This window comes from Stenella coeruleoalba, assembly GCF_951394435.1.
Source record: "Stenella coeruleoalba genome assembly, chromosome: 11".
NCBI lineage: Eukaryota > Metazoa > Chordata > Mammalia > Artiodactyla > Delphinidae > Stenella > Stenella coeruleoalba.
Genome location: NC_137157.1, coordinates 47004159 through 47021857, shown reverse-complemented (window position 1 = coordinate 47021857; position 17699 = coordinate 47004159). Strand labels below are relative to the sequence as shown.

At 40.8% G+C, this 17699-nt stretch overlaps 1 protein-coding gene across 3 annotated transcripts in view; it reads left to right on the top strand.

Moving 5' to 3' along the window:
- The first annotated feature begins 1748 nt into the window (after nt 1-1748).
- The window catches only part of MYRFL (myelin regulatory factor like), a 123440-nt gene continuing 107489 nt past the window's right edge, over nt 1749-17699 (top strand). For all 3 annotated transcript variants that reach the window (XR_013830652.1, XM_079938286.1, XM_079938285.1), the window contains exon 1: nt 1749-1872. Coding sequence is in view for 2 of the 3 variants with exons in the window: in XM_079938286.1 (XP_079794412.1) it covers nt 1827-1872 (46 nt within the window). In the remaining variant the exon portion in view is untranslated. The remainder of the gene's footprint in view (nt 1873-17699) is intronic.

Here is a 17699-nt window from a genome sequence, read left to right as displayed (position 1 = left end):
ATGAATATGCATGGAATCAAATTCAGATTTAGCCTAACATTCAAAAGCTACCCAAACCCTTCTTCAGCCTACTTCTCATCTTTTTTTCTCACTCCACCATCCATACACCGTAACTCCAGTCGCTGTACCTGGGCTTTCTCCCCTCCAAGCCATTGCTCATGTGTTTTTTTTTTTTTTTTTTTTTTTTTTTGCTCATGTTTTTAAAAACATGTCCATTGTTTAAGTCTCTTCAAATCCCAGCTCTTTATGACACCTTTCCAGATCTTCCCAGATGAAATTAACCTTTCCTTCCTCTGTTTTCTTGGGATGTTTTCCCCAGCTCTTATCAGAGTCTGCCTTTTTCCCCAGCTCTTATCAGAGTTATAGTTCCTTGTATTTTTCTCATGCCCTACATTTGAGCCTATGGAGGGCAGGGACCATAATTTACACATCTTTTTATTTCCTGCACCCAGCAGAGTTTAGCACAAGTTGAACTGAAACAAATAGAAAATCTATTTCTTGAAGCAACTTAATGACTTGTCCTTAAAAATCTGGGGTCCAATATAACTTTCAAAATAGGATTCTAAGCCTCTTTTTTTCCCCAGGATAAAATTATTTTTTTTGTTTAAACAGTTTATATGTGTGAAGTTTTAAAATACTTATTGGGAAGTATACCACATCACCCATACCAATTCTAACAAAAATGAAATAATCTGACAAATGCAGAATGTGGGACATTATATAAGACAGTGCTCCAGGACTGTTAAACAAGTGTCAATGTTATAAAAACCAACCAACCAAAAATGACAAGGATATATATATATATATATAGAGAGAGAGAGAGAGAGAGAGAGACAAAAAGCAAAAGTGAGAAAATATTAGCAATTAGTAAATCTAGATGAAGAGTATAGGGTATTTCATGGTACTATTCTTTGAGTTCTTCTATAGGTTAAAAACTTTCAAAATAAAAAGTTGGGGAAAAAGGAAACAGGAAGGAGCTGAAAGGACTAGTTTAATTTCCTAACTGTATTCCTTTTAGTGTATTATTAGATAAGTTAATAGCTAAATAGTGAAAACAAAACATTTATTTGGGTATACCTTTCTATTTAGGAGTAAAACCAGCTAGGAGTGAACCACATAGTTGGTTGTAAGAATTACTAAATCAGAAACGCAGTTTTATTGCTCATTAGAGGGACTTCTCATACTTTATGCTTTCTACTTTCAAAGAAAATAAACTGGAGGAAATGGATGAGGTGCGTATCAAGGAATTTTTTTCACTGCGAGTAGATTTGGAAATATTTAACAAATCCTAACTTTTCATTATCACAAGCCTCGGTATCTATGAAAGTGATTATATTGATTTGCCCTCTTTCTCTAGGTGAAAAAAACCCCCCTATATCTTTGCTAGGCTGTAGCTAAATCGATCTGGTTGATGGAGGCAGAGAAATAAATATATTGGTGTAAAAGGACAAATAGGAGATAAGGCTATGTATTTATTGCCCATTTATGTAATTACATGTGTCACTAAGGACAAAGGTCCTTAAAACAAAGACGAAAGGCAGAGCAGAAACAGTTCCCTATAGAAAGAGAGATGGATTTTCTACCACTTCCCTCTTCATGAATTTTTCTTTTGCGTGGTTACATATCCTTCTGGTTTTGTGATCACATTTGAAAACTTAACCATCTTTTTGGGCACAGTTTGATGGCTGAAGATATGCTTCACTCCAATAAAAAGAAAATGAACATTTTTCAAGAGCATTCGTAGGCTTCGAGCTGAGAGGACAGCACTTAGTTCCTGAGGTCTGATAATCATTCTGTGCGGAAGTAACTACCAGGACCACGGCACCATGGATGTGGTAGGCGAAAACGAGGCCCTACAGCAGTTCTTCGAAGGTAAGAAGCCCGTTTCCAACATCTGAGAAATGGTACTGCTTACTATCACTGTCTTACCTTTTTGGAATTCACTTGGGCTTTGAAAGAAATACTATTGTACTAACTGTCGTGAAGTCAGAAGTGCAGGTTTATTTGCTGTGTTTGTAGCAAAAAATCAATGGTATAGGGCTTCCCTGGTGGCGCAGTGGTTGAGAGTCCGCCTGCCGATGGCAGGGGATGCGGGTTCGTGCCCCGGTCCGGGAGGTATCCCGCATGCCACAGAGTGGCTAGGCCTGTGAGCCATGGCCGCTGAGCCTGCGCGTCCGGAGCCTGTGCTCCACAACGGGAGAGGCCACAGCAGTGAGAGGCCCGCGTACCGCAAAAAAAAAAAAAAAAAAAAAAAAAAAAAAAAAAATCAATGGTATAGGCAGTGATTTTTAAAAATTCAGGATTTCCATCTTACAGCTTAGTTGTTAAAAGAATCAAGAGGTCAGCATACCTATGTTATTAGAATTTGTCCCTGTCCTGTGCTAGATTTTTTTTCTAATCCCTATGTTTCATAATACTAGATTTTTCTTATCTCTAAAATTATTGAATACAACACAGGAGAAATGTAAGAGTTTACTTAAGATGGTTTTTCTGTTAATATAATTAAATACAAAACAGCCTAACAGTAAAGGAACACCTCTTCCCCCATTCCATTCTTTGTTTTTCACAACACTTTAAAAATGTGTAACTATTGAATGATGATTTTTTTTTTTGAGGTTAAATATAATTTTCCCCAAACGAAGGCTTACTATAGGACATGGTTACAAAGATTTTTTTCCTAAAAACCTGAAATAGTGGTACCCCTTCTCATATTCAGTTGGGTTGAGATTCTCATGGTGGGTCTGCTGAAAATGTCAGGAAAGGCTTGCCTTCTTGTGACACCTTTCAGGGAGCCATTGGGAGACTGCGTGTTAGTGCAGCTGCAGTTCCTTATCAGTTAGTCATGCTCAGACTTCCATGGGAAGGGAAATGTTGCCAGAGCTTTTTGCACATTTCCAGGTATTTCCCAGGAGGGAGTATGAGAATAATTGAGCGCAGACCAGCTCACTCACAGAATCCAGAGGGCAGTTAGCAGCATATGGAGAAAGTGCTTTTGGCATTTCTTGTGATTAGCAGAGTGCCTGACAAATACTAGACATTTAAAGAGTGAATGGAATTGACCCAACACCATATTGTATCGAACACTAAAGAGTGTTTATGTCAAAGAAACAGTGAGGTCACTATCAGAAGAAATTAGTACAATACAGTAGGTTCTGTGGCTCGGATTTTGCCACATGGGGTAAGAAGGAATATGAGACCTAGAGAATTATTATGTTATTTCAGCCCTATGATCCATCCCATCATGTTCTGTCTCTGACAGTGCTCAAGTCAGTGTGTCCACTTGGGTCACACAGTAGGCACACTAATGTTGCTTAATTGTTGTTGCCTGATTTTATATCCTATGTAACTTTCATTTGAGCAGTAGGTAGCAAGCTCCAAGCTACAGTTATATCTGCTTTATTTTCGGGAAACCACCAATTGATTTTATAAATACACAAAGTCTAGCTGATTTCTTTACAGAGCTAGAGAAGACCTGAAAAGTTCATCTGGTCTACCTTCTGTTTTTTGGAAGTGCTGTTATACCTATAGGGTCACTATACTGTCCTTGTTTATGCTATTTTCAGAAGTCTTTGGGGATATAGGTTCCACAAGTCCTCTGTACAGCTGATTACAAAATCTGATTTATTTTTTTATTATTATTATTATAGTATCTTTCTTAGCCCAAACTAAACTCTGGCTCTTTTGGAAGCCTTTTTAACTAGGGAGGAGTAATTTCTCCATGGAAAGAGAATAAAATAGTCAGTGTACATTATCTTTGAATGAATAAATGGAAAAGGTGGTAAGTTTTGGAAATAAAAAATGGAAGCACTAACTTAAGTTATTCCCCTTCCCCCGAAAGTCACACAGCTGGTTGTCTATTTTTTATTATCTGTTTAGCAAATATCAATCACTGACGGTGTGCCAAGTCCAACAACCACATCTTTTAAATGATAGCCTGGAGGGCTTTGAGACATTTCCTTTAGATCATGGTTTCCTTTCTGAAATATTCCTTAGAATGAGGACAGCAAGACTGGATCTGATATTCTTATGAGGAGGGCTAGTTGTTCTATGTTGTGCTCCTGTTGATACGTCAGCTTCTAATTAAATGCAAATTCATATAAAAAATCAAGGTCTGAAAAGCAAGAAAAGTTTTTGTAATTTATTACCCACCTGAAAGCTATTTTTTCTTTGCTTTCTCAGACTCTTCATTCTAAGAATCTGGATCCTAAATAATATATGTTTTTCATATGAACACTTTCGTATTAAAAACTATCTGTACTGACAGTATCATCACGAATTAAATGGCCTTGAACATCAGATCTCATGCTGATCATGCTGAATCTTTATGGTGTGTCTCAGGAAGATGATGAGAACAAAGCGTGGTTCCAGGTAGCTGGCAAACCTCATTCTATTGCCTGCCACTGATGCAATAGGTAGGCCCATTAGCTAAAGCAGAAGAGGTGGATCAAGTTCTCTAGGGAGCCCAACATCCACTGGAAACTCAGATACCATGTGAAATGTTTGGCTTTTTCAGCAAAGCTGATACCACTGCAAGAGAAAGGTTGTCAGAGGAGAGGCACATTATTTTATTTCTAATAACTAAAAATTGGTTACAACTTAAAATTCTAATAGTGGTAGATTAGTTAAATAGATTATGGTTCTTTCATATAATGGAATATTTTGTAGCTATTAAAAATGACAATGATGGGTTTCCCTGGTGGTGCTGTGGTTGAGAGTCCGCCTGCCGATGCAGGGGACCACGGGTTCGTGCCCCGGTCGGGGAAGATCCCACATGCCGCGGAGCAGCTGGGCCCGTGAGCCATGGCCGCTGAGCCTGCGCGTCCGGAGCCTGTGCTCCGCAATGGGAGAGGCCACAACAGTGAGAGGCCTGAGTACAGCAAAAAAAAAAAAAAAAAAAAAAAAAAAATGACGATGATAAGGAAAAGTGTTTATGATATAAAGGGGAAAAGCAGATTACAAATTGGTATATATAATAGAATTGAATATATATGTATTTTTCTAGAACAAAGTTTATTAAAACTGATGTGAAAACAGTTGCTATATATACATACATGCATACCTATATATGTAGAAACAATTGGATGAATACACTACAAGTATTAACAGTAGTTATTTCTTAGTGGTAGGAATATGGGGATTTTTATTTTCTTCTTTATACTTTATTATCTCAGTGCTTCAAAGTTGGAATGCATGATGTCATGGTCAGTTTTTCTTACATAAAGGAGACTGGGTTTAATTACACAAAACTCTGTTTAAGAGTTTCTTTTCTGTGTAAAGAAAAATTGTATGAAATGGATGAAAAAGAAGATTATTAGGTGTCTTCCATAGAAAACTGTACCTGGATCATGTCCTTTGGGCTGTCAGATTCTATGGGATTTTCACTCTTTATTGTCTTAGAGCTATTTTGAAACTCTGTAAATTGTAGATAATTGATATCAATGCAGTGAATTTTGTCTATAGATATGTAAATGAATTATCTCCTTTTGGGGATCAATAGTTTCAGTAAAACCCAGTTTTCCATTTATTTGTAAATTCATTCCATGGCATAGCCAGATTTAGATTATCTATCTGCTTACCTATCTCTATCTATATACATCTGTCAATCTATCTCTATTTATCTATCTATATACCTAGATCTAGCTCTGCTGTTTGAATTCTCCTTGAACCACTTGTAACATCTTCCTGCTTCCTTCATGAAGTAAATAAAAACCTTTGACATGTGTTCATCTTACATTTATATGAGTCATGATTTTTTTTAAATGTGCTAGGATTTACATTTATTGAGCTAACATTTATTTTATTTTATTTTTTTAAAGGGAACGCTATTTATTTATTTATTTATTTTGGCTGTGTTGGGTCTTCGTTTCTGTGCGAGGGCTTTCTCTAGTTGCGGCGAGCGGGGGGCACTCTTCATCGCGGTGCGCGGGCCTTTCACTATCGCGGCCTCTCCTGTTGCAGAGCACAGGCTCCAGACGTGCAGGCTCAGTAGTTGTGGCTCACGGGCCTAGTTGCTCCGCGGCATGTGGGATCTTCCCAGACCAGGGCTCGAACCCGTGTCCTCTGCATTGGCAGGCAGATTCTCAACCACTGCGCCACCAGGGAAGCCCATGAGTCATGATTTTATCTTTAAAAATATATATCCTTTAACACTAGCCAAGTTTTAAGTTAGTTAACTTCGACTTTGTTTTATCTTAAGTTTGCACCAGATTAATAACGTTTGCTGAGCATTTACCATGCATGAAGCACTGTTCCATTCACTTTACATTCATTACCTCATTTACTTAGACTTTGTTTTATCTTAAGTTTGCGCCGGATTAATAACGTTTGCTGAGCATTTACCATGCATGAAGTACTGTTCCATTCACTTTACATTCATTACCTCATTTACTTCTTACAGCAACCCCTCAGGTAAAAAAGGAATAGAAAATGAAGTATGGAAAATCCCATTCCTCAGTTTACCTCACTTGTTTTCCATAGCTGTGACCTTACATTCTTAATTTGGTTCCTTATGGGTATTTCTTTTGGGCTACTGTGATAGCAAGATTCATCTTTTATTTCCCAGCTTTTTAGAACAGTTTATAAAAACTAATTTGAGAATATTTTATTGTTCATTATATTTAATCTTTAAAAAGAAACTTTCTAAATTGGTGAGAAGCTGTTTAGCTCATCCTCTTCATAAAGTCCTGAAGTAGGTTCTCAAATGCTTTTTGGCTTATCATGAAAGCAAAAGAGGAGATGCCTGCCCTGACTGAGCAGGGTGGGGAAAACTACATACAGTTGTCCCTTGGAATCCGGGAGGAGATTGGTTCTAGGATCCCCTCTGATACCAAAACCCCCAAATGCTCAAGTCCCTTACGTAAAATGGCAGTAGTATCTGCATATTAACCTGTGTACGTCCTCTAGTACATGTTAAATAATCTCTAGATTACTTATAGTACCCAATACAATGTAAATGCTATGTGAGTAGTTGCTAGCATGTGACAAAATCAAGTCTTGCCTTTTGGAACTCTCTGGGATCTTTTTTCCCAAATATTTTCCATCCTTGGTTGGTTGAAATCTGCAAATGTGGAACCTGCAGACACAGAGGGCTGACTCTCCTGAAGAGATCACATGAAAGCAGAAGAGAGAAACTAGCTGAAGAAACTCCCACTCACCCATTGAAGTTTGGGAGGTGAGGGGTAGCTCCTAAAACCAGAAGCTGTGGATGGGCAGGAACCACTGGACAGCTCCTGAGATCTAAGAGGAAGAACAGTCCCTTCAGGAAGCTGCTGTCAAACAAGCTTCAAGGTATTTTCTGCCCTCCTCTCTCTGCCTGAGATTTAAATTTCTAGTTAGCTATTATTAAAGTAGGGTGGTAGGGATGCAGGGTAGGCAAAAATATCTGCTACCCATGAGCTGTACAGGAATATGATGGAGGTGTCAAGTTTTTGGGAAAATGAAGAAAATGCTGAAGATTCTGGAGCAGAAAAGCAGAGACTCAAGGGACTGACCCAGATGGAATGGATCTAGAGAGGCTTCAAGGGAGGGTTGGTAGAATTGTTGAGCACAAGAGGGATGTAGCTTGGAAAAGTGCCCAAATGGTGCCGGCACATAGTAGACAGTAATCTTTATAGAATAAAAATGAATGAAGAACAGTGCACAGACTATTCTGTTCAACAGTTTGAACTCTAGGTTCGGAGCACCCAGCAAGTTCAGATATGGGAAGAAGAAAAACTTGCCCAGTAAGCAGAGCAGGAAGCAGCAGAAAGGTTCAGTGAATAAAACAAACAGAGGCCACTGAGACAAGTGCTGCCAGTTTGTGGGAAACCCCAGATTCCATTATTACCAGAGGTAAAGTCGTAAACGTCTTAAGTGGTTCCTGTGTATTACTTCTCCAAAAGTGAAACCAACTCTGATTGGTTGATGTTTCTGAATTCCTGTGATTGGAATCAGAAGCTCTGAGCAGCTGAATGCAGTGTAGAGGGCTGGCCCTGGGCAAGACTGTATTGCAGGTAAAGGGTATCTTTGGCCTCCGGCCAGTCTCTCAGTCTTTGTCTTTCTTTCACTTTAAGACCACCAATTTTTCACCCTCTCACATAACCAGCATCTTTATGCCCTCTTCTTCTGTCCCAATAAAACCTGAGTTTGCACAGAAGGTACAAATGGCAAAGGATCTGATGACACCTTACGTCTCTATAGAGTTTTGTATTCAATGTGCTTTCACAGAATACAAAGTCGTTTTGATCATACAAGTCAAAAAGATTACCTTCTCGAAGAGTAGGTTTGGTTGATCTCTAATGGTGGAATTTTAGACATCATGTTGCATCCTAGAAACGCTGAAATTATCCCACAGAGGCAGGTTCTCCTTGTTTATTGATCAGGCCACCTCTGTTTCTGTTTTTGGAGACACTATGGACTTTCTAGGGGACTGGGAATGAGAATACGTCAGGGACAAGAAGAACAACCCAAATCACGCAAGCTGCTTATAATTATTTGAACACTTCTGTCTGATGTTGGCAGGTGATTAGAAATTGTGTTGATTGTCATGAAGCATCCAGAACAAAGAGGCGTGGGCTTGGTGCCATTAAGAAAAAAAATCCCTTTTCTTCTTTCACGCTGGGATCCCCAAGGTGAAGCCGATTTCATTAGAATTTAAAATGTGCTGTAACTAGGTCAGAGCTAACTTCTGTCACCTGCACACACCCTACATTTGAGAACTGCCAACGTCATCAGCAACTGGAGGGAATCCGGGAACAAAATCACTCAGACAAATGCTTCTAAGAGGAGACTACACCACCTTCTTTGGTGTTATTGATGTTGTCATCTTTTCAGCTTGGGAGTTAGAAGTCAGCTCCTGGAAGACTCCACAATATCTTGGAAGCTAAACGTTGAATACATGGACAATTGTGGAAAAAATAGATAACATAAAACAAGAAATAGTTATCACCTGTAATCTCACCACTTAGCGATAACAGCTGTTCACATTTTGGTGTTGATCTTGTGTGTATTTTTTTTTAATGGGATCATCCTCTTTATATTCTTTAATAATGGAGTTTTTCATGGAGTATAGAAGGAAACATCTCTTCTTGTCATTACTTATTAATTTATAACAGGAGTCTGAAAGTAATGGCCCACAGGCTAAATCCGGCCTGCAGCCTGATATTGTAAATTAAGTTTTATTCACTCATTCATTTAAATATTATCTGTGGGACTTCCCTGGTGGCACAGTGGTTAAGAATTGCCCTGCCAATGCAGGGGACATGGGTTTCACCCTTGGTCTGGGAAGATCCCACATGCCACGGAGCAACTAAGCCCGTGCGCCGCAACTACTGAACCTGCACTGTAGAGCCCGCGAGCCACAACTACTGAAGCCCGCACGTCCTAGAGCCCATGCTCCGCAACAAGAGAAGCCACCGCAATGAGAAACCCACGCACTGCAATGAAGAGTAGCCCCTGCTCGCCGCAACTAGAGAAAGCCCGTGTGCAGCAACGAAGACCCAACACAGCCAAAAATAAATAATAAATAAATTTAAAAAAATAATAAATATTATCTGTGGCTGCTTGGATGCTGTGATGGCAGAGTTGAATGGTGGCAACGGAGACCTTATGGCCCTCAAAATCTAAAATAGTATCTGGCTCTTTATAGGAAATGTTTGCTAACCCTTGATCTAAACCTAATTAATAACAACTATTATTTATTGAGCACCTACTATGTACTGGGTATAGAATCATAATCTTCCATAAGAAGAACATTCCAGGAAAAGGGAATACCAGTGTGAAGTCCCTAAGCTTGGAGTGGTTAGGGGCAGGGCTGGAGTGGGAAGGGGCAGGGGACAGTGTTGAATGACAATGGGGTGGGCGGCCAAAGATGACGTCAGAGTTTGGATTTTTATTCTCAGTGTGATAGGAAACCAGTGGAGGGTTTTAAGCAGGAGAACAGGCAGAACTTGCAGATGGATGGGATGTGGGGGTGAGGAAGGCAGAGGAATCAAGGTGATGCCTAGGTGTTGGTGTCAGTAATTGGTGGATTTAGTACAATGTATTCAGCTGTGGAATAATGGGTGCAAGTGCACTTGTGTGTGTGTGTGTGTGTGTGTTCATGTGCATATGTGTGAAATCAAGAATTCGTTTGGGACACTTTACGTTTTAGCTGCCTTTTAGAGAACCAGGCAGAAGTGATGACGAGGCAGTTGGATATTTGAATCTGGAACCCAAGGGAGGGGTCTGGGCTATAGATATCAATTTGGGAGTTATCCGCGTATGGTTGGTGTTTAAAGCCCTGAGACTAGATGAGGTCACCAAGAAGGGAGTCAGACAAGAGGACCCCACGATAACATTTAGGGACCCAAGTGAGAGCAACCAGCTAAGGATGTTAAATGAGGTGGGAGGAAAGTCAGGAGAGTGTGGTGTTAAGCTAGGAAAGGATAGTGTTTCAAAGAGGGTGTGGTCAAATGTTTTAAATGTTTCTGAAATGCCAGTTAATTGAGCATAGAATTTGGGAAGGAAGGTTGTGGGTGACCGTGACAAGTGGTTTCCATGCAGTAGGGGAAGAAGAGAGAATGGAAGGTGAGTGGCTCATATGGATAATGCTTTTGAAAAGTCCTGTTGTGCCAGGAGCAGAGAAATGCGGCAATAGCCAGAGGAAGTGCGGAGGCAAGAGGGTTTTTACTTGATAATTTTGTTTTTAAGACGGGAGATACGAAAGCTTGATGTGCAGATGGAATGATTCATTGTGGAGGAATAAACGTTTGATGCGGAAGAGGGAGGGGGATAATTGTGGGAGGGGAACCTTGAGAAGGTGGGTGAGGATGGGGTGGAGAGAGCTTGCCCTTAGGTACCAGGAACACTTACTGTGTTGCAAGGGAGGAAAAGAGGAGTATCTGGAACACATGCAGGTAGTGTGGTAGGTTTCAGGGTGGGAAGCTGAGACAGGTTACTTCTGCTTTACCTGTGAAGCCAGGTGGTGGGAGTATGGTGGGGGACTGTTGGGGGCTTTAGGAGGGAGGATAAATTATGAAATGATCTTCTTAGTTAGTGTATTAATTTCCTAGGGCGGACATAAAAAATTACCACAAACAGGTGGCTTAAAGCAACAGAAATTTATTCTCACAATTCTGGAGATAAGAAGTCTGAAATCAAGGAGTTGGCAAGGCCACAAACGCTGAAGCCTCGAGGGAAGAATCCACTCCATGACTCTCTCTAGCTTCAGGTGGTGCTGATGATATCCTTGGTATTCCTTGACTTGTAGACTAATCACTCTCATCTCTGCCTCCATCTTTACATCACCTTCTCCATGAGTCTGTTGTATCTGTCACTTCTCTTACAAGGACACTCATCATTGCCCTTAGGGCCCACCCTAATCCAGGATGATCTCATCTTGAAACACTTAACTTTATTATACCTGCCAACACCCCTTTTCCAGTTAAGTTTTCACTCACAGGTTCTGAGTGGTCATACATTTTGGGGTCCATTTTTCAACTCACTACACAGAGTAAAAAGCAAATCGGCCAGGAAATAGTAAGAATGCTAGTCAGTGCCATGTTCATTTGAGATTTGTGGTTAATTACTTTAAGTGAGGTTAGTCACTACATTTGTATGATTTTCTCAGCAACATTCAGCTACTCGATGCAGTCTTGGAGTGGGTGAAGAATTGGGTTTTAACCAAAGTCAGGATTTTCTCATGTGAGTTCCACAGGTGGAAAGAAGAAAAGGGACTTACAAGCCTTTGCAAGGGAGTAATTAGAGTGATGGACCATGGAATTTAAGCTGGGTAACAGAGGAGTGGAAGGGGATGAAGAGGTTTGGAAAAGTGGGGATAAGGTTCATGAGCAGAGGATCTCAATAGGTGAAGGTATTAGAGTAGGGGTATAAATGTCGGGAAGGTCAAGCTGGTCAAAGAACATGACACTTGAAACTGAGATTTCAGAGAATGGTGCGATTATTGGTGATGCCGAGGTTTAGGAGAGGGTCATGGGAAGTGGTGGCTGAGGTAGGATAGAGGTGAGGAGTTTAAGAACCTGAGAGGCTGTGATATTATTGGGTGGATGTTGAAGCAACCAGCAGCGATGGCAGGAGTAGTGTTAGAGGGAGGGAGGTACCAGATGCTGAATGTTCAATGAGAAAGGAATAGTGACCGAGAGGTTGGTAGATGCTATTATTGGCAGGAGGTGGCCTGGTCATTGGCATATACCAAAGCTCGTGAAGGAGGGAGGAAGAAAATTGATCTGGAAGCAGCAATGCAGAGCAAGGAGAACACCTCTCCCGTTTTCAGGCCCCAGGTATATGTGGGAAAACCTTTATTTGAGGTGTTCCATAATTTAACCATTTCTTATCATTGGACATGTAGGCTTGTGCTAGGTTTTTCCCTGTTAAATACATACCATTATAACAATTTCCCCCCAAACCCTTAGTTATTAACTTTGTATGAATCTCCCCAAAATATAATTGTTGGAACATAGTATTTTTTTTTTAATTTTGGTCTTTGGTATTGCCAAATTATCTGCTAGGAAGTTTTAAAAAAAAAATCCATCTGCAGACTTTCCCTATCACCACTACCTGATATTAATTTACATTTTTTGACATAAAAAAAGTTACTCTCTATTCAGAGTCCTTAACTTGGGATGAGATTCTGGAGGGGACTTGAACCCTCTGAAATTGGGTGGAAATGTGTATATGTGTAGGCACATACTTATAGGGAAAGTCTCTGTAGTTTTCATCAGATGATCAGTGAGGTCTGTGGCCCACAAGAGCTTAGAAACTCTGCTCTAGCCCCAGGCTGTTGGCTGCTTCTCTCACCTGCCCTGCCTGGAGCAGCCCACAGTTGAGGAGGGTGTGCTCTGAACCAGGCGGGAGATTCTGGACTGGAGCATGCTTTAACAATCAAAGAATCTAGGAACAGATTCTACTCAAAATGTTGTTAAGGGATGGGAAAGGGAGATTTGATAGCATTATTAAAAGCAATGATGAGGGACTTCCCTGGTGGAGCAGTGGTTGGGACTCTGCACTCCCAATGCAGGGGGCCCAGGTTTGATCCCTGGTCGGGAACTAGATCCCACATACGTGCCTCAACTAAGAGTTTGTATGCCACAGCTAAGGAGCCCACGACCTGCAACTAAGGAGCCCGCCTGCTGCAACTAAGACCTGGCACAACCAAATAAATAAATATTTTTTTTTAAAAAAAAAGCAATGATGAAAAAAATCCCTGTTTCATCTTCATCTTCTGAGCTGTAACAGTAGCAGTAATCATTTACACCAAAACTATACTGCAACCAGAAAGGGAGCAAATTCTTAAAAGTCTGTTCTCAGTTTTAATGGTGGATATAGAAAATCAGATGCCTTCTCCCTGAGCAGTTGACCTGGCCAGGAAAAGTGGTTATTTCCTCTACTTTGGGCTTCCTTCTATCCCTGGGGCCACATCAGTGGCATTTGAAGAGATGCTTCCAGGGGTCCAGGTGGTGCCCAGTTTGATAGGAGGAAGCCCCTGGCAGTGGGTCAACATCTGTTGGTTATCTGCTTCTAAAAAGATTCTGGAATTAGGTTAAATTAAAAGATACCTTAAAAAATTGATGTATATAAGGGAAGGGAGAGAGTAACAGAACTTCCTCAGGGGAGCAATAGTGAAATTAAGTTATCTGTGGGTCAGCAAGGGATTCAGATCTCTTTCCTTGACTCTACCTCTCCTTCCAAATATTCATCAATCTTTCTCCTCCCTTTCATCACCAAACTCTGAAAAATACCCACTCTCTTCATTCTTCACATCCCATTCACTTTTCAACCCAGTCTTCTCTGGCTTCTGCTCCAACTTACCCTTCTGAAATTTCTCCTAATTGCTAGATCGTATTAAAGATCGTCGGCCCTCATCCTCCTGGTGTCCTCTCTTCATCGACGTTTGCTCACAGAAACTTTCCTGTTCGATCCCATGGCATCTTCGCCTCTGATTCTCATCCGGTGTCTCTGTTACCTCTCAGGGGCACTCGCTAGTACACCCTCCTCCTTCTCTGCCCCAGGGTCCTGTTTTGGAAACTCTTTTATTTGAGCACCAAAAACTCACCCTGAATGGTTTCATTTACTCCCATGGATCAGCATTTCCCCAACCCTATTGCCACATTCCAGACCTATAGTTACAGGTGTTTAATGTACACTCGTATGTGCCGAGTGTGCCTTAGTTTCACCAAAGCAGTGCGTTCAAAGTGGAACCCATTATCCTTCCCCTCCCTGATTCCAGTCTTCGCTGCTTCCTATACCCCCTTCGGTGTTCACCAAACCTCCTAAACTAGAAACCAGGGTGTCACCCTACGGGCTCCTCCCATGCTCTACAGCTAATTGTTTACCAAACTGTTGCTAAATGTTTTCAACTGCAGCCTCCCCTTTGGATCTTCACCTCTTGCAAGAGCCTCCTAATTTGTTTCCCTGAGCTGACCACCTTCCACTTCACTATTGGCTCACCTGAACGCCATTACTTAAACATTTCTGTTGACTCTCCATTGCCTGAGCTTAGCATATGGTCCCAAGGTAACATTTCAGTGTCCTTATCTCTGAGACTCCCCCATCCTCACAGTTGTGAGAGGCAGTTTGATGTAGTGGATAGGAGCTTGTTCCAAGGCCAGAGTTCTAATCCTGACTCTGCCCCTTGCTAGCTATGTGATCTTAGGCAAGTTACTTAATCTCTCTGTGCCTCAGTTCTGTATAAAATTAGATACTACTACTACCTATCTAATGAGGTTATTGTGAAGGTTCAGTGATTCAATATGCATGAGGTTCAGAACAGTACCTCAGTTAGTACGTTTATCACCGTCATCATCATCAGTATTGTTATTAATGTTTCTATACCCCAGCTATGCTGAGCTTTTCATGGTTTCTTAAAAACACCTTTTTATAACACTGGGTGTTTGTGCCGTTTGCCCCAAATGCACTTTCCTACTTCTTCATCCTGTGAAGCAAAATTCTCCATGCTTCTCCAGCACTTTTTCCATACCTTTGGATGTACACCTTTCGCGCTGAGGTTTAGTTTATAGGTCTACTTGTCTATCTCCCCAGAAGATAGCGAGTACCTCCAGGTGAGGACCTGACTTTGTCTCATTATCTATGCAGGCTTATTGTCTTGAATGTAGCTGTTACAAAAAAAAAAAGAGAAATATTTGTTAAATATGTGTTAAGTCAAAGAGATTCTTGACCAAAACTTCTGATAGAAAGGCAGGCACCTTTATTGCATCATACAAAGGTTGTGCTCCTTTTCTTATGTATATATATATATTTTTTTTTTTCTTGCTGTACATGGGCCTCTCACTGTTGTGGCCTGTCCCGCTGCGGAGCACAGGCTCTGGACGTGCAGGCTCAGCGGCCATGGCTCACGGGCCCAGCCGCTTCGCGGTATGCGGGATCCTCCCGGACCGGGGCACGAACCCGTGTCCCCTGCATTGGCAGGCGGACTGTCAACCACTGTACCACCAGGGAAGCCCCTTATGTATATTTTAATATCAGAATCAACTCTGGTGGGGGGGAAATCACAGCTCCTCATAAACATTTTTTTATGTAGATTACTCTTAGATCTGTGACCCATGGCAGATATCTTCCCCTAGGTGTGATAACTCTGTTTCCCCTAAAAAGAACTCTTTATTAGCAGGAAGGGAGTGGAGGTGGTGTAGTGTTCAGTAGGAAACATGGCAGAGATGCTATCTGGGGATGGAGAGAATTCAAAAACAAGTCCTTCCGTGAGAGGTTCAGGCTATAACTCAAAATGGGTTATAGCTGAGATTCAGAATCATTACCTGGGAGTCACTGGGAGATACTAGGAGACAAACAGAAGAGTAGACTCTCTAGTTTTGACAAAAGTAGAGATCTAGGCACCAGGAAACCAGTCAAGGTAATGGACCCTGGGTTGCAGGAATGATCTTGGAGTTTATCTGATCACAGCATCTTTCCCATTTCTGAGGTTGCATTTCACAGGCCACCCATATCAGCTCTGGAAACTGGGCACCAGTGCACATCATGCACACTGTCTCTGAGCTCCCGACACCAGCCGGCATGTGTGGTGATGAGCGACATAGTAGTCAGAGCATAGGCTTTGTATCCAGATTTCCCTGGGCTCAAATCCCTCCTCTATCATGCACTCGAGATGCTGCTTTAGCAAATGACTGGGTCTCTCTGAGACTGTTTCCTCATCTATTAAATGAAGCAGGTATTACTTCATAGGAGAAAAGTTAAAGAATTAAGTAAAATGATATACGTGAAGTACTTTGAATAGTGCCTGACCTACAGTTATTGCCCAATGAAACAGTATTATCAGTCTTTTGTAATTAAGAAAAACGTTTATTCTTTTAATGGAGCTCCCGGAAGCCATCTGTGATCAGTAAGGAAACCTCTACCATTTAATGAATGCTTGACTTTATGCTAGACCTTATACAAAGGCCTTTAGCTGTATGTATTCTTAATTTGTACAACAAAATAAACAGGCAAATAATGTTATCATCATTTTAGTGATGAGGAAACAGAGATTCAGAAAAGGTTTGTACCTTGCCCAAGGTGACACAGCTATTATGTATCAGAGCTTAGAGTTGGACAGATGTCTGTCTTTCTCCAAAGGCCTGTGCTCCTTGCCACTCTGCAGTGTCCTCCAAACAGGTTGCAAGGGGGCATCTGCAAAGTTAGCTGGAACTTAATGGCTCCTCTTAAAATAACCAGAGCTTTTGTGTGTGTGTGTGACAATGTGCGCGTAATTCCATTGTATAGTTGAAATTATTCTGGGATGTGAGCTGTTGGAACTTAAGTGCCATGTGGCATTTTTTGGCAAAGCCCAGCTCTGGCACCATAAGATGAAGTGCTAGCAGTAAAAAGGCAGTGGTTTATGTTCATGGAGCCGGCAGCTACAGAAACTCAAAAGATAAGGCTACGAATAAGCATGCAAAGATATAAGAACAGCAACACTGACCTGTAGTACTGCTTGATGCAAAACAAGAATCCACAGAGGGAATTTAGGAAGTTGGGTTTGCTCAGAAGTGTAGTAGAAAATATTAACTCTCAATATTGTCCTTTTTGGTACCCAGGCTCAAGACATAAAGTCCAGTAAGATGGTACCCCAATATTTGACACCTTCGTATTAGCAATATAAGAAACCATTGTCATGTAAAGCAACGGGGAGTAATGTGTTCTAAGGCTAACATCATATGACTTGATAATTGGAAATAGTATCGCTCTCATGGGATTAAAGTGATCAATATCCTCAAGTATTAGAAGCCAAGAAAAATGCTTCCTAGAAATCTCTATGATATGCACTTGATGGCAGAAGCCTTAGTTCAGGCAGACCTGGGTTCAAATCCTGATTCCTCTGCTTCTTAATTTTGTGACCTTGGGCCAATAACATAACATTGTAAGTTTCAGTTTTCTCCACCTGTAAAATGGAGATAATAACACCTTCCTCTTGGCGTTGTGAGCATTAATGATAAAATATTAAAATGATGAAATAAATGATAGTTATTGATTTTTATTATAACATTTGCAAGTGTGGAGAAACAAAATTGCTCTATTTATTTTGAAACAAGAATGAGTAAAAGCTACATATATATATTCATACTTTTTTTTCAAAGAAACACTCCTGTCCCCAGGGAGTTATTACAACTTTTACGTGTTCACATTAATTCCAGAGCCTTTATAATCATAAAACCCATTTATAGCCTTTAGTTGCCAAGCAACAAAGGACAAAGTACTGAGTATTTCTTTTTATT